The sequence below is a fragment of the Ambystoma mexicanum genome, chromosome 11 (genome assembly GCF_040938575.1).
Source record: "Ambystoma mexicanum isolate Mex_15411 chromosome 11, UKY_AmexF1_1, whole genome shotgun sequence".
In the NCBI taxonomy this organism is placed as follows: Eukaryota; Metazoa; Chordata; class Amphibia; order Caudata; family Ambystomatidae; genus Ambystoma; species Ambystoma mexicanum.
Genome location: NC_090934.1, coordinates 1,244,521,366 through 1,244,545,974, shown reverse-complemented (window position 1 = coordinate 1,244,545,974; position 24,609 = coordinate 1,244,521,366). Strand labels below are relative to the sequence as shown.

The following is a 24,609-nucleotide window of genomic DNA, read 5'->3' as shown; positions in this document are numbered from 1 at the left end:
CTGACCTACTGAGACAAAATTTACCAATAGAAGGAAAATTGTGCCTTCTAAATGTAAAGACAATGATTTAAAAGTAGAAGCAGGTGTAGTAGAGTTTGTCTAAAAAGGTTAACAGGTATGAAGATTAATTTTTCGGGGTGGAAAAGCAGTAAATACTCAGTTATTTGGGACAAGCGAGTCAAAAGGTCAAGTTTGCCTTCCCCTTTAAACAGGACTAGAAAATTGTCAAAATCTTAGAAGTTGAAAGGAACTTAAAGCTACATTATGTAAGACCCTTGCCAAACCAATGCAAAAAAACAAAAAACCTCCTGCACCTTCCATCCCTGCCCCTTCATTATTCACACAATGGTTTCAAATGATTTATAAACTTGAATTTGTAAATGAACACCAAAAGGACAAATGAGACGGTGCTGGAGATCTTTAATGGAGTACAACGTTGCAATCTGTAAGCGGAACACCCACCATAGTTCTACATTTGTCCGGAGTGATTGCCAGAGAACAAGCATGGAATGAACAGCTCACACATACACCTATACTGCCAGGAGTGCAAGGAGCTCCGAGGCCGCCGGAGACTGAAGATAAAGATAATGATCAGGACAAGGGCAGAAAACACGTGTGTGGACTAGTGTACATTCCAGTGCGCAGTGGAGGCTGAGCCCGGCAGGTGCAACAGTGGGTACAGACAGGAGTGTAATGCACCTCTGAATAGATTCCTCACTCCAACCTGGTGCTCTCTAAACAATAGCTACAGTAGTGGGAAATTGGGGGCATAGTGAAAGTTGGACAGAGGCCCAGAGTAAAGGGAAAAAAAGTGCATTTGCCCACAACATATTCACCTACACGTGTCGTTCATCACAATAAATCCAACTATACAAAAAAAGGGAGTAGGTTTAGGATGGGCAAAAGAAATTCAGATCACAGATGATTTTTTGAAGGAATCTGATATGCAATATGGGTAGAATCATTGTAGTATTCTCCCAATGGCCACAAGATTCAGGATTTCACAGAGCAGACCTTGGCAACAACTGTCAGAAAGAATGACTAGGGCCAAAAGTGCACATATAATTTACTCCTGTGAAGGGATGTAAACTTATTTTCTCCAGCAGGTTTAAGTGGGTCTGTTCTTTGTGCTAGTTACCTAGCAGTCAACATCCACTCTACAAACGTGACGGAACACAGCAAGCAGTTCTAGACTAATTAAACAGTGCAAAGGAAGTGGTCTGAGTTCTGCAATGCAAGCTTTAAGGAACTGGCACCACGCGCATGGTGTTGGTGTAACCGGAGCCAGGGCGCCAGCCTGTGAGGACGACGACCACATCTCCACTCTTAAAGAACCCTCGTGCCTTTCCTGCAAGGAGAAAAAATAAAAACAGATTAGTTTCAGCTGTAGCCTCAAAAAGACTAGCTACAAAGAAATGTTAAACTCACTCAAAGGAATTTGTTCAGACAAGGCAGCAGTTAGTCATATGCCCTATAACCAAAAAATAAAACCCTCACCAATGGCACATAGCCGGCTCAAACCTACCCCTCCCTTCATCCGACAAGGTAAAGCCCCAAACAAGTTCACAGCAGCGACTACTCTTATGTTCATAGACACCTTTGATCCCCATTTTCTCATCCCATCACCTAAGCAAATTCTGCCACCCACCCGCAAGTTCTAGAGCAGCACTGAATAAAGAACAAGGGAGCCCAGCCAAGCCACCCTCTAGGAAATAGGAAATAATTTAATACTTTAAAAGTCAGTCCCTTAAGACTCTGGTGAAGGCAGGAGGGCAAGGCACTATGAAGTACAGTTGCTACTAAAATTAGTAACCTAGCATTAGAGCGCTTTCCACCTGCTTCTAAGTGATTTTTAAGCATCTCAAAATAGATTATATATTGGACACATTATGTCCCAGAAAGGGTAAAGCAGGACTACCTGACCAAAAATGTGCTTGTGAGCTAGAAGAACTAGTTACTCTTACCTTGTAACGTTCTTTCGATGGGATGTTCCTCCGACGTATTCCTTATCTTAGATAGAAATCCTTCAGCTTTGCTGGCCTCGGAAAATTTTTTCGCCAGAGGGCGCTGCGCGTCGATGATCGCCGAGTCGATGACCCTCGACGGCCTCCGTGCCGACGTCGACGTCATCCTGCCTATAAAGGCCGCGCGCAGCGTCCGTTGCTCAGTTCCGTTTTGTAGTCCCCAGTAATGTTTTTGGATTAGACTAATCACCTTGAAGGAGCATAGGCTGCAAACCCACAGGAAGTCATACTGCGGGGATGGATGGGAGGGTCGATAAGGAATACGTCGGAGGAACATCCCATCGAAAGAACGTTACAAGGTAAGAGTAACTAGTTCTTCGAAGGGATTGTGTCCTCCGACGTATTCCTTATCTTAGATAGACTCCCATAGCAGTGGTATTGTGACTGGAGGCGGGAGTAATAAAAGTTATGTTACCCTTCCAGAATGGACAGAGTGTAACACAGCCTTGCCGAATCTAGTTTCTTGACTAGAGGAGGAATCCAGGCTATAGAATTTGGTAAATGTATGTGCGGACGACCATGTGGCAGCCGCACATATATCTCGAATTGGCACCCCTCTTTGAAGGGCTGAGGATGTTGCGATACCCCTGGTAGAATGAGCCCTTAGATTTTGAGGAGGCTCCTTTCCTGCCAATTTGTAGCACTCCAGAATGGCTAAAATAATCCATCTGGAGATGGTTTGTTTTGTTATTGGAAGGCCCAACTTATGTCCTGCATAACCTACAAAGAGTTGGTCTGCTTGTCTGATCTTAGCCAATCTGCTGATATAGAAGCTCAAGGCTCGCTTAGGGTCCAGCCTGTGCAGTCTCTCTTCCTCCTTCCCCGGATGAGGAGGAGGGTAGAAAGAAGGTAATATAATCTTCTGAGTGATGTGAAACTCCGAGACTACCTTCGGGAGGAAGTTAGGCTTCACCTGAAGAACAACTTTGTCCTTGTAAAAGATTGTATGTGGAGGTTTACACGATAAGGCTTGCAACTCGCTAACCCTTCTAGCAGATGTCAATGCTATTAGCAAAACAGTTTTGAGGGTGAGAAGCTTCAATGAACAAGAGTGTAGTGGTTCAAAAGGGGCACCCTTTAGGAAGTTTAAAATTAGGTTTAAATCCCATAAGGGAACTTGAAAAGGTTTCGGGGGATAAACATTAGTTAATCCTTTTAGGTATTGTATTACCAATGGAATTTTGAAGTATGAAGGCTCCTCTGCAGTGCGCTTAAAGATTGATAGCGCTGCGAGATAGCCCTTAATTGTGCCAACCTGTAGGCCTGAATTAGCCAGGTAAAGTAAGAATGACAACACCATAGGTGTACCACAAGAAAAGGGTTCAATATTCTTTTCTCTGCACCAGCTGCAAAATTTGTTCCAACGGCAGCGGTATAGAGTTTTAGTTGCCGGCCTTCTGGCCGAAAGCAACACCTCCATAACATCATCCGGAAGGTCCCAATCCTTGTACCTCAACCTTTCAGACACCAAGCGTGAAGGTTGAGGGTCTTGATGGCTGGATGGAGAACCTGACCTTCCTTCTGCGAGAGAAGATCCTCTCTGTATGGCAGTCGAATTGGAGGGCAGATGGACATGTCTAGAAGGTCCGGGTACCACGTTCTCCTGGCCCAATCCGGGGCAATTAGGATCATGGTCTTCCGAAACCTTCTCAACCTCCTGATCATTTGAGGAATGACAGGGACCGGAGGGAACGCGTACAGAAGTGGGAACTCCCAGTCCACTACGAACGCATCTCCTAGAGCTCCTCTCGGGGGAAATTCCCTTGAGCAAAATCTGTCGCATTTCCTGTTGATACTGGTGGCGAACAGATCCACTTGAGGGGTTCCCCAAAGGGCGAAGATCTCTTGAAGGACTTCCTGAGCTATCTCCCACTCGTGAGAGACTGTGCTCTGCCTGCTCAGAGCGTCCGCTGTCAAGTTCTTCTCTCCGGCTAGGTGAATTGCCGATAGAGAGATTCCTTCCTGAATTGCCCAAAACCAGAGCTGCATCGCCTCTCTGCACAGTGGTAGTGAGCCTACGCCTCCTCTTTTGTTGAGGTAGTGCATGGCCACTGTATTGTCCGTCATTATTAGGACGTTTCTTCCCCGTACAGACGGCAGAAAAGCCTTCAGCGCTAGTCTGATGGCTCTCAGCTCCAACAGGTTGATATGTAGTCTGGACTCCGATGGAGACCAACGACCGCTGATGGTCAAGTCGTTGGCGTGAGCTCCCCACCCCGTGAGTGAGGCATCCGTGACTACTGTTATCTCCGGCCATGGTTGCCAAAACATTTCTCCTTTCAGGATGTTCTCCCGACAGGCCCACCACTGAAGGTCTCGGGCTACTTTGACCGGGATCCGAAGGAGATCTGTCATCCTTCCTGAGAACTGTGACCACTGAGTTCTCAGTGCCCACTGGAGGGATCTCATTCTCAGGCGAGCCTCCGGCACGAGGAATATGCAGGATGCCATGAGGCCTAGCAACCTCAGAAAGTCGTAGGCTGGGAGATATTGGGCATTCTGAAATCTGATGACCATCTGCAGAATATCTCGAGCCCTCACCTCTGGTGGCAAGGCTTTTCCCAGGGAAGTGTCCAGGACTGCTCCAATGAATTGGAGTCTCTGTGATGGTATCATCTGTGACTTCTTTAAATTGAGGGAGAAGCCCAGCTTGTGAAGGAAGTGGCAAACATAATCTAGTTGTCTCTGAGCCTGTTCCGAAGATACAGCTCTGATCAACCAATCGTCTAGGTAAGGGTAGACATGAATCCCTTCCCTCCTTAGACTTGCAGCCACAACCGACATTAGCTTGGTAAAGACCCTCGGGGCGGAGGTTAGCCCAAATGGCAGAACTCGAAATTGATAATGAGAGCTGCCAATTGCGAACCTCAGGTATCTCCTGTGCCTGGGATGGATCGGCACATGGAAATAAGCGTCCTGGAGGTCTAGAGATACCAACCAGTCCTGAAGCTGGAGGGCCTGAAGGATCTGAGAGAGAGTCACCATCTTGAACTTGTCCTTTCGGAGGAATTTGTTCAATTCCCGTAAGTCTAAGATGGGTCTCAGTCCTCCGTCCTTCTTCGGTATTATGAAGTAGGGGGGAGTACCAACCCTTGTTCCTTTCCGCTACAGGTACCAGTTCTATGGCACCTTTCTCTAGCAGGTCTAAAACCTCCTGCAAGAGGAGCGGATCTGGAAGCTTCAAAGGGTTGTTCCCCGGTGGATGACTCTGAGGGATATGTAGGAAGGGCAGGCAGTAACCTTGGGCTACTGTCTCCAGAGCCCAAGCATCTGACGTAATAGCCTGCCATTCCGTCAGATGGTGAGTTAACCTGCCCCCTACTGGTGTTCTGTGAGGGGAGACCTCAGAGTGGTTTTGAAGCGGCTGATGCAGTTGCCGAAGGTAAAGTGGCTCCTGCTCCTGCGGGTGCGGCTTTCTTTCCCCTACCCCGTCCACCACGGGTAAATCTTCCTTGGCCTCTTTGAGCCGGTCGTCCCCTGCCCCTTCCATATGAGGAATAGTAACGAAAGGACCGTCCTCTCCACGATGATCCCGAAGGACGAAAGGTATTCTGACGGATAGCAGCTCCCAATGACTTGGCTGCTGCCTTGGACGTTTGCAGTTTCTCCAAACTGTCATCCGCCTTCTTTCCAAAGAGGGTAGAACCGTCAAAGGGCATATTCAAAAGCCTGGTCTGCACGTCAGAGGCAAAACCAGACTTCCTCAACCACGCATGCCTGCGGATTGTGGTACTTGCCGCCATGGCCCTGCTGATACTGTCAGCAGAATCTAGGCCAGTTTGTAGGGTCTCGCACATCGCATCTTTACCATCCCTGATGATGTTTAAAAATGCGTCCCTTTCCTCTCCTTCTTGGAGGCAGTCAGCCGCTGATGAAGCGCACTCCCAAAGGGTGTGGCTGAACCTAGCGAGCGTACAGGTCGCGTTAATAGACTTTAACGCCATGCTACAGGCAGAAAAAACCTTCTTAGCCATGGCATCATATTTTTTGTCATCCCTATCCTGCGGAGCAGTGGGGTATGCAGATGTGCTGCCTGATGAGGTTGCAGCCTGTACAACCAAGCTCTCAGGAGTAGGGTGTTTTGACAAATATTCAGGGTCAGAACTAGCCACCCTGTATTTTGTTGACAGTTTTTTATTTACTGCCGGGATAATTTCTGGCGTTTCCCAGTTTGTCAAAATCCTTCTCTGTAGAGCAGAATGAAATGGAACCACAGGATCCTCCTGTGGGCCCTTGTCCAGTATGTCAGTGAGGTCATCCTGCTGAAAGGCAGGAGAAGGTGCAGACCAACCCATAAATTCTATGATTCTAGACATCAGAGCTCTATATGGAGTCTCCGCATGTTCTCCTGGGTCTGGTTTGATAAATTCTGCTTCAGGAGAAGTGTCCAAGCCACTAGCTTCCTGAAGTGCATCCTGAAGATTTTTTAATCTTCCTTCCTCAGAGGCGAAAGTCTCTGGCTCTGGTGATGTGGTCCTCTGTAAATCAATATCTTGGTCTGAATCCTCCCTTTCCTCAAAAATCGAGGTTAAAGGGGGATACATTGGTTTTTGGAATGGTATAAACCCCATTTCCAATGCAGAAGGAGCCATCATCACAGGCCTTGAAAACGTCGATGTCGTCGACACCGACGTGAAAGTACTCGAAGGCGCCGTGAAAAGCGTCGAGAAATGTGTACTAGGCCTCGAAGAACTCGAAAGGATCGGAGTCTTGCTCGAGAACGACGTCGACGTTCTCGGCGTCGAGTCGGAGGTCTTTTGTCTAACCGTTGGCTGTGGAGTAGCCGTGGTTCTTTCCTTCACCGGCGTCGATATCGGCGTCGACGTCGGCGTCGACTCGATCGACTGATGCGCCGATGAATCCTTCGACAACGGCGTCGATGGCGCCGACCTCTGTTTCGAAGGAGTTTTCGACGATGGCGTCGATGATGCTTTATCTCCCGATGGCTCGAGGCGCTTTCGGGTTGACTTTTCCGCCGGGTACTGCGACTCGCGGCGTTTAGATTTTTTGGGTTTTTTACCCGGGGTATCACCCTCAGCTGTCTTCGAGGGGGACGAGGCCGCTTTCTCGAAGACGCTTAGCATCTTTTTCCTGAATTCCTCCCACTCAGCTTGCGAGCTGCGTTTTGTGGGGCAATGAACTCTCTCAGGAGAACTCGACGAAGATGACGAAGGGGATCTCCTACGTCTCTTCTTCGAGTGTCTCGATGTCGACGAGTGGTGGGAGCCACTTCGTGATCTAGATCGAGAGTGTTTTTTATGGTGAGGAGACGAACGTCTCGACTCTACCGAAGAAGCTTTCGAGGAAGTTAAAGTTGACCTACCTCTCTCGAGCTTCCCCCTACGCTCCTTCAAGGCTTTCGCCGTCATGGAAAGGCATTCCTCACACTCCGAACTCTGGTGCGTGATTCCCAGACACCACAAACAGACCCTGTGAGGGTCCGTCAACGACATTTTCTTCCCGCAGTCTCGGCACTTTTTGAAACCGGACCGAGGGGTCGTCGGGTCGGAGGAGGATGCCATCGATATCGAGGTAAATAGTAGTTATTATATACGTTATCTTGACGAGAACTGAGCAACGGTGTTCCGAGGCACAACGAAGCGCGGAAAAACGGAACTGAGCAACGGACGCTGCGCGCGGCCTTTATAGGCAGGATGACGTCGACGTCGGCACGGAGGCCGTCGAGGGTCATCGACTCGGCGATCATCGACGCGCAGCGCCCTCTGGCGAAAAAATTTTCCGAGGCCAGCAAAGCTGAAGGATTTCTATCTAAGATAAGGAATACGTCGGAGGACACAATCCCTTCGAATGGCAGGTTTTTCACAAAGCATACATAGTCCCAGATGGCAGCCTTACATAGGAATAGGCCTTGGAAAAAGCGGATGTGGCTCTTGGAGCATGCCCTCTGAATGTGCGTTATTTCTCAACCTGTAAGTTTCTAGGATGGCAGTCTGCCACTGTTGCTTTAGAGACTGGTCTCTGCAGAACCACTTCAAGGTTAAAGTTCTCCACAGATAAAAATTTGAGTTCTTATCGGAGCATGTAAGGTCCAACCTGTATTTAAAGGCCCAACCTGTATTTAAAATAGGATTCAGACACTTGACTGGTAGAAAAATGTCCTGATCAATGTGAAAACTAAACAGTCGGAAGATCAGAAGAAATGATGGGTCCGTCCTCAACCAACTTGTTGCTATGAAAGATCAAAATTGGCTCTTCGAAGTACAGTGCTTGCAATTCACAGTCTATGGGGAGATGTAAAAAAAAAAAAAAAAAAAAAAAAAAAAAAAAGCCGGTTTCATAGACCCATAGCAAATCAGTCAAAGACGTTGGCTGACATGGTATGACTCAGACTAAGCCACCCATGGTTTAAATTGGGCATTTCTGTAGATACATGCAAAACAGATTCATCTGCCATCAGGGTGTAATTAAATGTCAAAATGGGGTGAAAGGCAGAACTTCATCCATTGACTAAAGGATTGAGACCAATTACAGAATCAAGTCCATAAGAGTAGTGTAATGTAATCAGATCAATTTTCTAGTAACTTTAACAAAGGTTTAAACTCCGATACCCAAAATGACCACATCCTTATGGACCAAACTTAAAGTAAAGGACCAGTAAAAAGGTGTGGTGTAGAACCGTTTCACCTGGGACACAAGAGGCTAGTTCTTCCAATGCTGGCCGAGTACTCTTTAGGAACCATAGGGCAACCAGCAAGACACCCAAGTGAACATTAAAGCACTGGTCAAAGTGGGAGGGGTTGGAGGCAATGCAGTTTGCTCAACAATCTCAAGCCCTCTCTTCAAAACAGTCAAACGCCTCCCTGGGAATGTCCCTTTAATGCAGAGCATTAGATTGGTGGTTTAAAAGGTCTGCTTGCACCTTATCGCCTGCCAGTTGGAAAACTAGAACCTGAGACATCAATGCACTGGCTCCAAATCTCCATTGCCAAGAGGCAGCAAGGGATTCTGCCATGTTTTACATTAACAAGTAGAACTGTCTTGGTGCTTACAGTCATCAAAATGAGGGCAGTAGAACTGCCATAAACTCCAAAAGTGAGCTTGTGCTGCACATTACTCAAGTCCCACAAATCCATTAATGCGTCCCAGTCCTAAACAAGGAGTTGGAGGACAGGAGTCTCAGATTCCAATGGTAAAGTTTGGCACATGCATCCACCATAGCAGATCTGCAGTCAATCAGGCAACCATAAATCAACTGAGGTGGCTTGTCCAGAGACCAGTAACCCAGTTTTAGGGGGATTGTCCAGAGACCAGTAACCCAGATTTAGGGGGATGTGCTTTCTATATGAAGCTTTGAAGAAGGAATGACCAGAATACATGAGGCCATAATACCAATATACTTTTCAAATGTCAAAACACTAAAGTGGTGGTGCGCAGACATTCTCTGCAAACTTCCGATCTTGTAGACTGCAGTACCAGCCTGCCCCAATGTACTGGATTCTTTAGAGACAGAATCAATTTTGATCGTTTAGCACAGTGAGCCAGAGCACAAAAACTCAGTTGCGGAACCCAATTGACGCAACCTTTGGCCAGCAAAATAGCATAGGCTTGCCTTAGCCAATTGTCTCCGGCGTACACCTGACTCAAATGATAGTATGGAGTTATTACTTTTGTAAAAGCCATTTAGGCTAAATTGGGCAAAAAGGGAATCGCGGCATGGGAATACATTATTTAAAACAGATGCCGACTCTGGCTCCCTGATCAGGACGTGCACAGGCCACTTGAATGTCTATGGCGAATAGCCATTTTGAGCAGTTTCAAAAGACAATGAGGGGGGGTGATTGAAATCTCTGCTGAATGTAAGGTTGAAGACCGAACGATTGAAGATTGTCCTCCACTCAGTCTTTTGCTGCTTTGCCTTCCAAAGGAAGCACAAGACTACATCCTATAGACATCGTCCAACAACTGGAGTTTAATGCTGTGGGACTGTCTTCATAGCTTAAGCTACTCACCCAGATTCTAGATCTAGTTTAAAAAAAAAAGTTTCTCTTCTGGTTTGTGCCACAGAAGACAGTCCATATCAATCTCTGGTCTTCGATGAAAGGGTGAGGATTAGGGAGCTGACAAGCCATTGGTCGTTGTGTATTTTCTTCAGCATTTAATTACCTGTTGAGGGGTGAAAACAGCCAATGGGTGCAGCATTTGTCATAGGTAACTCTAGGAACTCCACACAAAAAGCAAGACAGCCATGAATGACATTTATTTTCAGTGGACAGGGTATTTTCTCAGGGTATGGACCGTGTCCTGCAGTGTACACTGGAAATAGTCAGGTGTGGTACTCTGAAGTAGCATACAAGATGGAAGAGATCACACTGCACCAGTTTGCCTGTGCCTGCCACTACTGTTGGCATCACCCCCTCCAAGTGAGGGACATTTTGAGCCCCATTGGCCGATTACCAGTCCATGTCCTTATGGGTTATGTTGAAGTAGAAGTCCGAGGCATTACTTCATGGAACTCCATTTGATGAGGTCTTGAAAGAAAATGGCTCTGCTGGGTCTTGAAGGGTTTTAGTTTCCACACCAGTTACAGACGTGGACTCCGGAATAGTGTGCTGAAGCGAACTGCCCAGGAAAGGATCATGTAAGGCACCCAGACCTTTGGCAGTAGAGTCATGTATAGCCTGCTCAGGTCAGACTTCATTGGTTCACAATGTTGGAGAATTGGAAGGGAATAGTTTACCTGTAACACCATTTCTCCAGCATTGGTATCTTTCATGGATTCACATGCTTAGAATATTCCCCGTCGACAGACTGGGAACCCTCGGTACACTTATAAAGCCGTTTCCCATAGGAAAACTTCCAACACTTGTGTCCCATCTACGTTGTTTTTTGGGCCGCCCACGCATGCCCCACTAGGACGTAGTGGTATAAATGCCCCACCCCCGCGGCTCCCTTCAGATTCCGACCCCTCCAAAGCAGAATGGGATGAAAACCTAGTTATACAAGTCGATTGCATTCCGGGGAGGCCGGCAGGCGCATGTAAATCCAAAGATACCAATGCTGGAGAAATGGAGTTACAGGTAAGAAACTATTCCCTTCTCCAGCATTGGCTCTTTCATGGATTAACATGCTTAGACTAGAATGCACAGCAGTGATCCTGAAAAAGGAGGTGTGACTGCAATCCGGCACTCTCCTAAGCACACGTATAGCGAACCACGCTTACGTAAACTGCCAATTTATAAATACATAACAGTACATATGCATATATAAGTACAGACCCTTCTTGAAAAGGGCTTACCTTATTGAAACAGATGGCGTAAGACTGCTCGTGCCATTTGTATCTCGTCCGCATGCTGCCGTTCGAGGAAGTAATGGTGGGTAAACGTGTGAGGCACTGACCATGCCGCCGCCTGGCAAATGTTCGTCAGCGGAATTCCTGCCCACAAAGCCGAAATTGCCCTTGTGGAATGAGCACCGACGCCCTTGTAGCGGTTTTCCCACTTTGGAATGACAGAAGGCAATCGTCGATGAGACCCATCGGGCCAGTCCCTGCTTTGAAATTGCTTTTCCTCTCGCCGACGGACCATATGCAATGAAGAGTTGTTGCGTAGATCTAAGTTGCTGAGTCCGATGAAGGTAAAACTTTAGAGCTCTCTTTACGTCCAAGGTATGGAGGACTTTTTCCCGCAGCCGATGAGGGGGGTCGCGAAAAAGGTAGCCAGGACAATGGGTGAGTGTTTATGATAAGCCGTAGGAACTTTTGGAATGAAACTAGGATTAGTTGACAGAACCACTTTGTCCTCAAAGAAACTTAGGTACGGCGGGTCTACGACCAATGCTTGCAATTCCGAGATCCGCCTAGCTGATGTTATAGCTATTAGAAAAGCCAATTTCCATGACAAGAACTTCATCGACGATGTGGCCATTGGTTCAAAGGGTGCTTTCATTAACCATGCTAGCACCACATTAACACTCCACGTTGGTGGAAAACGTTTAACCGGCGGGAACATTCGGAACAGACCCCTCATGAAGTGTTTCACCAGCCTGTCACTAAATAAAGGGAGACGAATGCCTCCTCCTCGTGAACCTAGAGATGGCCTCCAGGTGTACCTTTGTTGATGAAAGACAATCCACTCTTCGCCAGGTGTAGCAGATACGGTAGAAGCTGCTCCGGAGTTACCCTTACAGGTTGCACTCCCGTCTGTCCTTGACACCACGTACAGAACCTTCTCTACTTACAAGAGTACGACTTGTTGGTGGAAGGGGCCTGTGCTGCTTGCAGGATTCTCCGACAATCCGACGAAATGCTCAAGGCACCAAATTCTGAAAAGTTAGGAGCCAAGCTGTGAGATTGTCTGGATTGTGATGTCACACTGTTCCTTCGTCCCGGGACAGGAGATTGGGAACATTATTGGTTGATCCGACAGGTGAAGCAGGTCGGAAAACCATGGCTGCCTCGGCAAACATGGTGCCACTAGGATGACCCGGCACCTGTACCTGCGTATCCACTGCAGAGTTCTCTGTATAAGAGGGAACGGAGGGAAGGCGTAGAGGAACTTGTCCGTCCACGGGAAGGAGAACGCTTCCCCCAGAGAACCTTCCTGTGGCCACCTGCTGGCATACATTTCGCACTTGTTCCTCTTCGTAGCGAAGAGATCCAGCGGAGGCCGTCCCCATTTCTCGAAGACCTTCGACAACTGAACGCTGTCTCCCATTCGTGTATTTGGTCCATTTTTCTGCTGAGTGAGTCCGCTTGCTCGTTCCTTAATCCCGAAGATGAGCTACGATGGATATATCGTGTTTCAGAGCCCAATGCCACACCTGAGCCTCAGTGGAAAGGGTTCTGGATCGCTTGCCCCCTTGCTTCCTCAAGTAAAACATTGCCGTTGTGTTGTCTGTCAATATTCTCACTATGGACCCTCTGATGTGCGGCAGGAAAGACTTCAAGGACCAGCGCACTCCTCTCAGTTCCAGAATGTTGATGTGCAGGAGAGACTCCCTCCGAGACCAATGACCTTGCGTTTCTAGAGTGCCCATGTGTGCTCCCCAGCCTGTCAGGGACGCGTCCGTCACTATGCTTAGCCGAAACTCCGGCTCCTGTAGGGGTACCCCTCTGGATAGATTCTGAAAGCTCTTCCACCACTGAAGAGCTAGTAGGAGCTCGTTGTCGGTCAGTTTGTCCAACCAAAGCCCTTGGGCCTGCGTCCACCGTTCCGCCAGAAACTCTTGAACCGGCCTCATGAACAGGCGGCAGTTGCCTACCAGAGGAATGCAGGACGCCATAGCACCCAGAAGCGACACATTTTCTCACTGATTGGCAGGTCAGCAGAAAATCAATTCCAGACTATCGATTGAGTTTGGTGATTGTAGAGGGATGGCTTCACTAACCCGGACTGCGTCTCGAATTGTGCACCCATGAACACCAAGCCTCTCGACGGCGTTAACGAGGATTTCTCGAAGTTTACCGCAAACCCCAGCCGTTGTAAGAGGTGCATGGTGGCCTGTAAACGTGCGAGTCGACATAGGGGAGGACACCCTCACCAACCAGTCGTTAAGATACGGGTACACATGATGGCCTTGCCTTCACAGCTAGGCCGCCACCGGGGCCAAACATTTCGTGAACGTTCTGGGAGAGGATTTCAGCCCAAAAGGAAGTACTGTGAACTGGTAGTGAGTCCGTCCTACCACAAACCTTAGGAACTTTGTGTCGCCGACACATTGGTATGTGAAGTATGCGTCCTGCAGGTCCAAAGACGCCAGAAAGTCCCATTCCTGAACTGACCGGATCATTTCTTGGAGCCTGTGCGTCGAATTGCCTTGTTTAGATTGCGCAGGTCTAGAATGGGACCCCACTTTCCGTTTGGTTTTTTCACCACAAAGTATCGGGAATAAACCCCTTGAACCCTCTGCGACGATGGAACCAATTCTATAGCACCTTTTTGTAGCATAAGTGCTACTTCCTGCTACAACACACTCAGATGGGGTTGAGCTACAAACGCCAGTGGAATGTGCAGAGGGTTGCTTTTGAATTGCAGGGAATGTCCGTATCTTACAATGTCCAACACCCATTGATACATTGTTATTTGCTCCCATTCGTCGATGTAGCATGATACCCTGCCTCCCAGAACGTTCCGATGCCCGTCATTGCTGGTCCTTGGTCTGCTTATCCCTCGTCAACGAGTAACCTGTTCTCTTCTTGGGGGGCCTGGTAGTCTCTGCATCGTTTGGCCGCTTGAGCCCGTCTGTATCCCTGGGAGGGGTATGCTGGCCTACTGAAGGATCTGTCTCGATGCCGAGAATCTGGAGTTTCCCGATGCTCCCCTAAAGGGACGAAAAGACCTGAAACTTCGACCACTTGGAGGGCCCCTAAGGAACGCACCGTGTCCGAGTCCTCCTTCATGCCCTTCAGGGCCTCGTCCACCTTCTCGCCGAACAGAAGGTCTCCCTCAAAAGGCATATCGCACCTTGTATTGCACCTCTGGTCTAAAGTTGGTGCATTTTAGCCATGCTTGTCTTTGGAGAACCACACCGTTATTCACCTACTTAAACCCCGATTCCGTGAGGTCCACCGCGATGTTTATGGCACGATTGGAGGCCTCTTCACCTTCCCTGACCAGTAACATCGCCACCTTACTATGTTCTTCCGGAAGATGCTCCATAATAGGCACCAGTCGGTGCCACATCTCCCTGTCGTATCTGGCTACTATGGCCAGAGAATTGGCTGCTTTCACTGGTTACTCCCACTGACCGCACACTCTTTCTCTCCGTCACCACCGAGTCAGGGGTTGGTTGGGAGGACAGACACTTGGGGGTAGCTTCTGGGGCCTTAAATTTTTTCTCCAGGCGACCTTTTATTGCTGGTTCCGAGAAAGGGCGACGCATGGTCTGTAACCCCTCCTGCCACACATGATCCAGGATGGGTACTGAAAACACCAACCTTCTCTTTCCCATGTGGTCAAAAAGGAACAAGTTACTTACCTGTAACTGTTCTCCAGCATGGGTCTGGCATGGATTCACATGCTCATGAATATTCCCCGTCGTCAGGCTGGGACTCCTCAGTAAAGAAAAAACCAGTATCAGTTTCGTTTCTGATCTGTCTTTCGTAGCAGTAACCAATCACTGATCTCTGCGTCATTCTGACCACAGCCAATGACTGCCCTCTAACTAAGCCCCGCCTCTGGCAGCCATCTTCAGATTTGGTAGCACGTGAAGTGGCAGTATGACCAAGTGAAGAGCCGCAGAGGGGTAGGCGGGAGGGTTCGCATGTGAATCCATGCCAGACCCATGCTGGAGAACAACAGTTACAGGTAAGTTACTTGTTCCTTCTCCAGCATGGGGTCTGGCATGGATTCACATGCTTATGAATAAAGAATACATAGCAGTACACACATGCACAACCACGGGAGGTGGCAAAGGCTCAACATTAAGCATTACATCAAACTCAACATTAAGCAAATCTTACCTCCTCACCAGGCTCACCTTAGGCGAACAGGTTGCGCAGCACTGCTTGGCCGACCCTGGAATCCCCGATTGACGCAGTAGAATTTCGTGAAGGTGTGCGTCGACCTCCACGTAGCAGCTCTGCAGATGTCCAGCAAGGGCCCACCAGATAGGAAAGCCATGGTAGCTGCGATTGCTCTGGTGGAATGGGCTCTCGGACAGCCAGGCAGCGGTCGGTTTGCCAACCGATGACAGTACATGAACAGCCGGAGAGCCATCTGGAAATGGAAGCCTTCGAGAGAGCCTTCCCCTGATTGACAGGTCCAAAGTTCAAAGAGTTGTGACGTCTTCCGAAAACACTTTGTGCGATCCACGTAGAACTTCAGCGCTCTAGCCACATCCAGCGAGTGCAAAGTCCTTTCAGCCGGCGACGAAAAGAAAACAGGCAACACCAAGGGTTTGTTGAGGTGGAAGTCCGACGTCACCTTGGGCATGAAGGAGGGGTGCATCCTGAGCACTACCCTCGTGTCGTGAAAAGTCAAGTACGGGGCCTTGCAGGAAAGGGCCTGGATCTCTCCCACCCGTCGTGTGGAGGTGATGGCCACAAGAAACGCTGTTTTCCACGACAAGAACTTCAACGGAGCCGAGTGCAGAGGCTCGAACGGAGGTCCCATGAGCTTGGTCAGCACCACGTTGAGCTCCCACGCCGGGGCCGGAGCCTTCACTGGCGGGAACGATCTGAACAGTCCCTTCATGAACTCTTTCACCAGACGATGAGACCACAAAGACATCCGCCCCGTGGTTCTGGTGTATCGGGAGATCGCAGCAAGATGAATCTTGGACGTGTGCGCCAGTCCAGCTTTGGCCAGCGTCAGTAGGTACGGCAGTACTTGGGGAGCCGTAATCCGTAAAGGGTTAATCTTCTGTGCGTGGCACCAGACAGAGAACCTCTTCCATTTATGTCCGTAGCATTTAAGAGTTGAGGACGCCGTGGCCTTTGCAAGAACCTCTCTGCAGTCGGCCGGTATGTCGTATCCTCCAAACTCCAGGCCTGCAAGTTCAGCGACTTCGGGTCGTGATGGAGGATGGCGCCTCCTTCCCTGGAGAGAAGATCCGCGTCCAGTGGCAGCTTGATTGATGGGGACGCTGACAAGTCCAGAAGGTCCGGGAACCATATCTGCCTCGGCCACGCAGGTGCGACGAGGATCATCCTGCACCGTGACCTCTTGAGCTGGTTGATGGGCCGGATCAGCAAGGGCAATGGAGGGAACGCGTATAGAAACCGGCCCTCCCAGGGGAACGAGAAAGCATCGCCCATGCTCCTCGGCTGGGGAAACCTGCTGGCGAGCCTCCGGCACTTGGAGTTTGTCGCCGTCGCGAACAGATCGATCTGGGGTGTGCCCCCACCGTCGGAAGAGGCGGTCCACTAGATCCTGTCATAGTTCCCACTCGTGGCACGAGCGCAGCTCCCTGCTGAGTGAGTCGGCGATGGTGTTTTTTATCCCTGCCAGATGAAACGGCACCAGACACATCCCTTGGGCAACGGCCCAATGTCACAGATCCTGCGCCTCCCTGGACAGGGCTGGGGACCTGGTTCCGCCCTGTTTCCTGATGTAGAACATGGTGGTGGTGTTGTCGGTGAAGATCCTCACCACCTTGCCCTTGAGGGACGTAAGGAAGGACCTGAGGGCCCAAAACACTGCACTGAGCTCCAGGACGTTGATATGGAGAGACTTCTCCGTCGGGAGCCAAAGGCCTCTCGCGTGCAGATTTTCGGTGTGTGCTCCCCACCCTTCCATGGAGGCATCCGTGGTCACTGTCTCCTGGTGGTCGGGGGTCTGGAAGTCCATGCCCGCCGTCAGATGCGCAGGGGTGCCCCACCACTGGATCGCTCGTCGGAAACTCGTCGAGTGTGATCCTCTCCTCGAAGCTGCCCGTCGTCTGGATCCAGCGCGCATCCAGGAACTCCTGCAACGGGCGCATCCGGAGCCTGCACAGGGGGATGAGGTAAATGCAAGACATCATTCCGAGGAGGGACTTGATGGACCTTACTCTGGCCGCGTCCGCAACCAGCATCCGCTGCACCTTGCCCAAAATGGCCCTCGTCCTTTCCTCCGACGGAGAGGCCAGAAGCGACACCGTCGAGCTTCGCTCCCAGAAACAGTGCATCTTGCGTGGGCACCAGGTGGGACTTGGCGTAGTTTATGGAGAATCCCAGGTCCGTGAGAAGTTGGACAGTCCTTGCCGTGTGCTCCACGGCGAGCTCCTTAGTCTTTGCTCGGATGAGCCAGTCGTCCAGGTAGGGGTAGACGTGGATCCCCTCTCGGCGCAGCTGCGCCGCCACCGGTGCAAGGCACTTGGTGAACACCCTGGGCGCCGACCTCAGTCCGAAGGGAAGGGCTCTGAACTGATAGTGACGCCCCTTGGACCACGAACCTGAGAAACTTTCGGTGTCCCTTTAGGATGGGAATATGGAAGTAGGCATCCTCCAAATCCAACGACGACAGGAAATCGCCCTCCTCCAGCTGACCCAGGACGTGTTGGAGGGTGACCATCCGGAACTTCCGTGCCTTGATGAATTTGTTCAGTCGTCGTAGGTCCAGGATGGGACGCCATCCTCCCGTCTTCTTCTTCACGAGGAAGTATCTTGAGTAAACTCCGGAGCCCCGAAGCCTCTTTGGGACGAGCTCGATGGCGCCCTTCTTGAGCATCGCCTTTACCTCCAAGAGAAGTTGAGGGACGTGATGTTCTTTCCTGGCCACGGGGGGGAGTGGGGGGGGGGACGCGCGGGCACCTTCTTTGAAACTCTAGCGCGCGACCCTGGGCTAGGGCATCCAGCACCCAACGGTCGGTGGAGATGGACTCCCACACGCTGCCGAAGCTCGCCAGCCAGCCTCCCACCGGGGTGCTTCGGTGGGGGCACGACCCCACGGCCGGTTCAGTCCTGCTTCGACGAGGCTTTGCCGCCTTGACCTCCTTGGCGACGACGGCGGCGGGGCCCGCCTGACTTGCCTCCTCCCCTGTAAGCTTCCTGCGACGACGAACGGGCCGCTTGACGGTAGGTGGAAAATCCGCCGCCGGAACCTTCGGAGGCAACCTGTTTGCCTCCGCCGCTCCGAAAGGGCGGCCGCCGCTGCTGGAGAACCCCAAGAGCCCGGGCCGTCTCCGTGTCTGCCTTGATGGCTTGAAGGGAATCGTCCACTGTTTTCCCAAACAGGTGGTTTCCGTCGAACGGCATGTCTAAGACTCTGGTCTGCACGTCCTGACTCAAGTCAGTAGCCTTGAGCCATCCACGCCGTTGCCCAACTGGCGAAATCCAGTGTCAGCGATGTCCGTCGCAATCGTTATGGCGTGGTCCGACGCCACCTCTCCTTCCTGCAAGATCTCTAGGGCATCTGCCCTCTTGTCGTCCGGTAGGAAGTCCAGCAGGGGGGTCAGTTTGTACCACAACTCCCTGTCGAAGCGGGCTACGATAGCCAAGGCGTTGGCCGCCTTAATCGTCGTCGCTGCAGACGAGATGACCCTGCGTCCCATCGTATCCAATTTCTTTCCCTCGCCGTCCGGCGGGGAAGGTCGACGTAGAGGCTGCGCCCCCCCCCCCGCTTTCTTCCTGGCTGCCGCGGAGACGACCGAGGCCGGGGTCGGCTGTGCCCGAAGGGGGCCGCGCCCGGGACCCGGTACTTCTCGTACCGATCCCTTCTAGCCGGCGTGGATGGGTTCTTGAGGAGGGCAAGGCCCTCATCCCAAATATCGTCCAGTAGAGGTACGGAGAGGCCGTCTTCCTCTTGGCTTCGCACCGTTGATAAAGGAAACCTTCCTTCTCTTCCGGGCAGAGCTGGAAAAGCTCAGATGCCCTGGCGATCATGGAGTGAAACGATCCAATCTCGTCGGGCGGGGAAGCCTGGGTGGGAGGTGACGACGGCAGATCCTCGTCGTAAACCTCGTCGTCCGTACCTGTCGCGGCCGTGTCAGTCCCCGTATCATCCCCACGAGTCGTGGACGGGGAGGAGGGCTGAACAGGGCGCGATGGCTTAAAAAGGAGGTGGAGGATGAATTCTTCTCTTAGGGGGAGGGCTCCCAGAAGGGCCTGGCTCCGGGTCCCCCGTCGGGAGCGGTTCCTCCGCTGGTGGTAACGGCAGTCTCGTCCTCATCTCCGAGCATAAGGACTGTATAGCCAACAAAATGGCCGCCAAGTTGTCTTGCGGCACTGGTTGAGGGGAGTCCGACAGGCGGTCAGGGGCCCCGTCGGCACCCTCGACGTTATCGTAGTCTCCTACGTCGGGGTCCCTCCCGACGGGCTGGTCTTCCACGCCAGCGCTGTGGCTTAAGACTTCGATCAGCTCTTCCTCAGAGGTGGAGGCCGAATCCACGACAACCTCCTGCCCCCCCTTTTTCTTCTCCGGAGGTTTCACGGGGGTCCTGTCGATGGGCATAAAAGAGGACTCCCTCCGCGGTGGCAGGGAGACTGAGCCCCGAGGTCGCCACCACTGGTGTAGCCTCCACAGGCTGAGCCAGGGCCGCCGCGACTGTCTCGATAGAAGAGGCCTTGGCCGGATGGATTAAGGCTTTCACCACCTTAGGTGCGCTCACCGCCTTCTCCTTGGGGGGAGGATCACTGCCTCGCTCTCCCTCCGATGGGGCCTTAGAGCTCGACCGGGGCCTCTCCAGGAGCTTTGCCGGGTGCTCGGCCTTCCTCTTACCCGAACCAGAGCGTTGGCTCGTGGTTGATGGTGCCGGGGAGGATGCGCCCTGCCTGGTGCCCGTAGAGCCCGACTGTTCGGCGCTCTCGGTGCCAGCGGACTCGCGGTGCTTGGCCTTGTGTTGGACCCCCATCGCCGGGGCGTCCTCAAAGGTCTTAGAAGACCGCTCAGATTTCTTCTTCTCGCCTGACGGGCCTCTTCCCTTCCAGCCAGTTGGCGAGACGTTGATGGCGGTCCTTCATGGTCCGCTCCGACATATTGCCGCAAAACGCACAGTTCTTCTCCACGTGCGACTTGTCCTCATGTAGGCAGTAAAGACAAAAGGAGTGTTCGTTCTCCTTAAAGACATTCTGAAGCTGGCATCCAGGGCATACCCTGAACAGCTTTCCGGGCGTCAAGCTTCCCTTCTCCTGGGCCATGTCCGAGATGGGCCTGAGAAACTTCTGGAGTCCTCCAAAAGCGTGGCTCGACGAAATCTTCACCCTTGAGGGGCGTAGACGAATCCGACACGGGTCCCCGTTGATCGGAAGAAACGGTGGAGCTTGAGGCTCTTTTGACCGAAAAATCAAAGTTTTTGAGGAAAAAACGTGAAAAATAGCACTAACGCTCGAGAGCAATAGCACGAGGATCCCAACGCTTGAACGTGCGGTAAAAATCTGAAGATGGCTGCCAGAGGCGGGGCTTAGGTAGAGAGCAGTCATTGGCTGTGGTCAGTATGACGTAGAGATCAGTGATTGGTTACTACTACGAAAGACAGATCAGAAACTAAACTGATACTGGTTTTTTCCTTTACCGAGGATCCCCAGCCCGACGACGGGGAATATTCATGAGCATGTGAATCCATGCCAGACCCTATGCTGGAGAAAAGTTGTTTCTCCTCTTCCTGGGCCAACCCGAATTCTGTACACGCTTTGGCCATCATGGCGTGCAATGACCCAATGTCGTCCAGGGGAGACAGAGCCGGCCTTCTCAGTGTTTCTAATTCCACCTCAGACTCCACAGTTGGATCCCTGGAGGGGGAAAGTGAGACATCCGATAAGGTTCTCCTGTCCGAGTCTGAATCTATCAGTTCACCTGCCTCGTGTCGTGGAGCTGAGAGGTCTCCACCCGCTGGCACTGCCGTGGGGGTTGACGGAGGTGGCCGACGATACGGGCCCGGTTCGTCAATGGCCGACCTGGCCGCAGTTGCTTGAGGTAGCCTCTCGTCTAGTGTCTTCAGCAACGTTAGTAACGTGGATAAAACCTCCAGCGACAAGAGTGACTGCGGATTGAGAAGAGGGGTAGACCCTGAAATGCTCCTGGAGAGAGGCCTGGTAATCCCTCGTAACCCGAGGTCTGCAGGGCCAGCTACTCTCACATCCTCATCTCCCGAGGACACTGACAAGGCCTCTTGCTGCAGCAGGGTCTCCGGCAAAACCAAGTCGAATATTTCTGGTCGCCAGGCCTCTTGCGGGATCTCAGTCGACGAGGCTAAAGCTGGCCCCGTCATCATCGCCGTCTGCAGCCCAAGAACAGTTGAGACCAATTGTGTGAGTGGCAGAGAAGTGGTCGACGACTGCCCTGCCGTCGACGGCAGTGGTCGTCGTGTAGGACCCTGAGGCGTTCCCGCCTTTTCTGAACTTTATCTACGCTTCTCGACTCGAGGTCGATCTATGAGGATCGCCCAAGGAGGATTTTGACTTTTCTTTGTCTTTCTTCATCGAAGATGGATGACGAGGCTTTCTTCGACGAAGACTCCTTAGAATGGCTTCTCTATGATTCCTTCTCCGCCGGTTGTGATTTCTTCACCGGGGGTTCCGACGATGTCGAGCAGCACGGGGCCCCTGAAGATTTTGAAGCCGAGGCCACACTGCACGTGGAGCCTACCTCAGATGGCGGGTATGCCCCTGCTCCATCGTTTAACCTTGCCACTAGTCTTCGATCTTTAAGAGTCTTCTGGGAGAAGCCCTTACATATGTCGCACTTGTCTGCCGAATGGTGATGGTGTAGACAATATATGCAATCCATATGTCCGTGCCCCTCGTACACCGTCCAACCCGCATGGGCGGAACAGCGCTTTTCCTGACATCAGGACAAAACTCCAACAGCACAACCTAAACAAAATAGTAGACTACACGAGGTGCTCCCACTACTTTGGAGACTGTTGAAATCTGAAGGGAGCCACGGGGACGGGGCATTTATACCGCTACGTCTTAGTGGGGCATGCGTGGGCGGCCCCAAAAACGACGTAGATAAAGTTTTCCTATGGGAAACGGCTTTATAAGTGTACCGATGGTTCCATGAAAGACCCAATGCTGGAGAAGGTTTGTTCTGCAGCACCTTCAGGGTGTCACATGTTAGATCATGAAACAGGGAGGCCACAGCATTTCCTAGACGCCTCTGTCAGGCTGAGGGGTGTTCAGATGTAGGTGTTGTACCCTGTAGGATCAGTTAAACCCAGTGTAAACACTCTTGCAACCCAGAGTATTATATGGCAGGCTTCATGAGGCCTCAAAGCTAGATCAAGCACAAGTGTAGCCTTTGTTGAGCGGTGGTTCATTCATCCAACACAGATTACCCACTGTACTGATGGCCACAGCGCCTTGGACAGGGTGCCGTTCACCTGGTGGCATGAAGGCACCATAATGGGTTACTGAAGCAGTCCCAGGAGGAACCTCGGTCTGGTGGATATCTACATCCCCTGACTGAGGTGCCTGGAGAATAAGTATTCACCAACTCTGAGGTTTGTGTTAAATCTTTTTCACTAGCATGGTCTTGAAGACCTAATCCCAATATGCTGGCCTCTCTGGTTTGGAGTCGTACGCGTTGCAAAGAAGTCGGCTTGTTACATTTTCTGGGTGGGCAACCGTACACTGCACACTGGTCCCAGGCATGACATGCACTCAGCTACTCCATGCAATACATGTGCAGATCCATGGTGTGTGTTGGGGTGTAAGCACAAGCAGGATGACCGTGCTTGAGACTGGAAGGCATGGTGGCAGGTAGGCAAAAGGTCTCCACCACAAGGTGCAAGTGCAATGCTGGTGGTGGTCCAGTCCCGTCGGGCAGAAGCGTAAATGCAGTTGTACAAGGAATGTTCTCATGGAGGCATCCTGTGAGGGACATGCAGGCATATTTTCCAGAATGTTCTTTTCTATGGAAGTGCTGTGGGCATCAGGCTCTGCTCCCATCTGATCCCAGAGTACAGCATAACAAATGTATGGTGGAAAAGAAACGAGATGGTGGAAAAGAAACGAGACACTGGAGTAACCCCCAAACTAGTTCATGCATGGGCAGCTCCTGATGCCCCCTAAATCTCCCAGACTGGAATCATGTTGCACAGTAATGGAGACAAATAGTCATTTAAATCTAAACTGTGAAATGTAACATGCCAATATTTTTTTTTTCCAGGTGGGCAACCTATTGAGGACCAACTCACAAATGTATCAATTCTGTATATAAATACAGCAAGGCACTGTAAAGTGAGTATTTAACAAATACTGATAGGTTAAACACCACCTCCTACAACCCATCAACTGGCATACAACATCTCATCCAAACACAAAAGTCACAACTGAATACAGCTCGCAGTCTTGCTCAAAAGCTAAATGCAAACATGCAACAAATAGCACAAGCGAAACATTCAACAAGACAAATCACAGAAAAATGAACATATCACACAAACAAAATAAAGAGAAGTGATGCAAAAAGAGGGCACAAGGATCAGCAAAACAGTGATGCAGACGAGTGGCTCCAGTGGTGTGCTGCATACATAGATTAATTTCACCTTCAGGTGAGCATGCAACACATTGATCAAAAGGATATTCTCTTCAATAGCCACTGTGGGCGAGCCTCATACACCATACCTACCGATATCCATAGCAAAATTCACTCTGCGATCCACATCCTCTGCCCAGGACTCATCTACAGGTTCCTTGTACAGCACAGGAAAGACTCCACGGTATAAATGAGCCTGTCGGGCAGTCTGTCCATTACGAGTTACTGCAATGATAGGAGCACGGGGTCGATATCGCGACAGCAATTGAGCAGACCTGATTTTTAGGAGTGAGAAAAATGAATTAAGAGGCAGATCTGCAATAGCACTGTATATAAAAAAGCCACCATACACAACTTCTACTTACAAAGTCAAACATGCTATACTACCATGCACAGAAGCCAGTAGTATTTGTAGTGGGCAATTACACCAACAGAAGTAGGTTATGAGACGGGCCAACAAACTGTGACCTATTAACAACCTCCGCCAAAAAGTCGGCAGAGTATATACATCATTGGTCGCATAGTGAAAACACAGAAAAGAATTAACCTGCATTACTGGCAATGCAGTGCCAATTCTGGACTAAAGGGGAGGGGGACACGCCAGCTCATTTTAGGGTCAGGATGGTAAAAATGGATAGTGTCCAGGGCACAAACCCTAACATTCCATGAGATCTTGATAAGGTTAGTACTAAAATCGCCACACTTTATTTCTGAGTGTCAAGATAAACTTT

At 50.7% G+C, this 24,609-nt stretch overlaps 1 protein-coding gene across 5 annotated transcripts in view; it reads right to left on the bottom strand.

Moving 5' to 3' along the window:
- Nucleotides 1–403: 403 nt before the first annotated feature.
- PKM (pyruvate kinase M1/2) overlaps nucleotides 404–24,609 on the bottom strand; it is a 114,857-nt gene continuing 90,651 nt past the window's right edge. For all 5 annotated transcript variants that reach the window (XM_069624647.1, XM_069624648.1, XM_069624651.1 and 2 more), the window contains exons 10-11: nucleotides 23,972–24,153; nucleotides 404–1,348 (exon numbers count right to left, since the gene is read on the bottom strand). In XM_069624647.1, coding sequence (XP_069480748.1) covers nucleotides 1,242–1,348; nucleotides 23,972–24,153 — 289 coding nt within the window. In that variant the 3' untranslated portion in view covers nucleotides 404–1,241. The remainder of the gene's footprint in view (nucleotides 1,349–23,971; nucleotides 24,154–24,609) is intronic.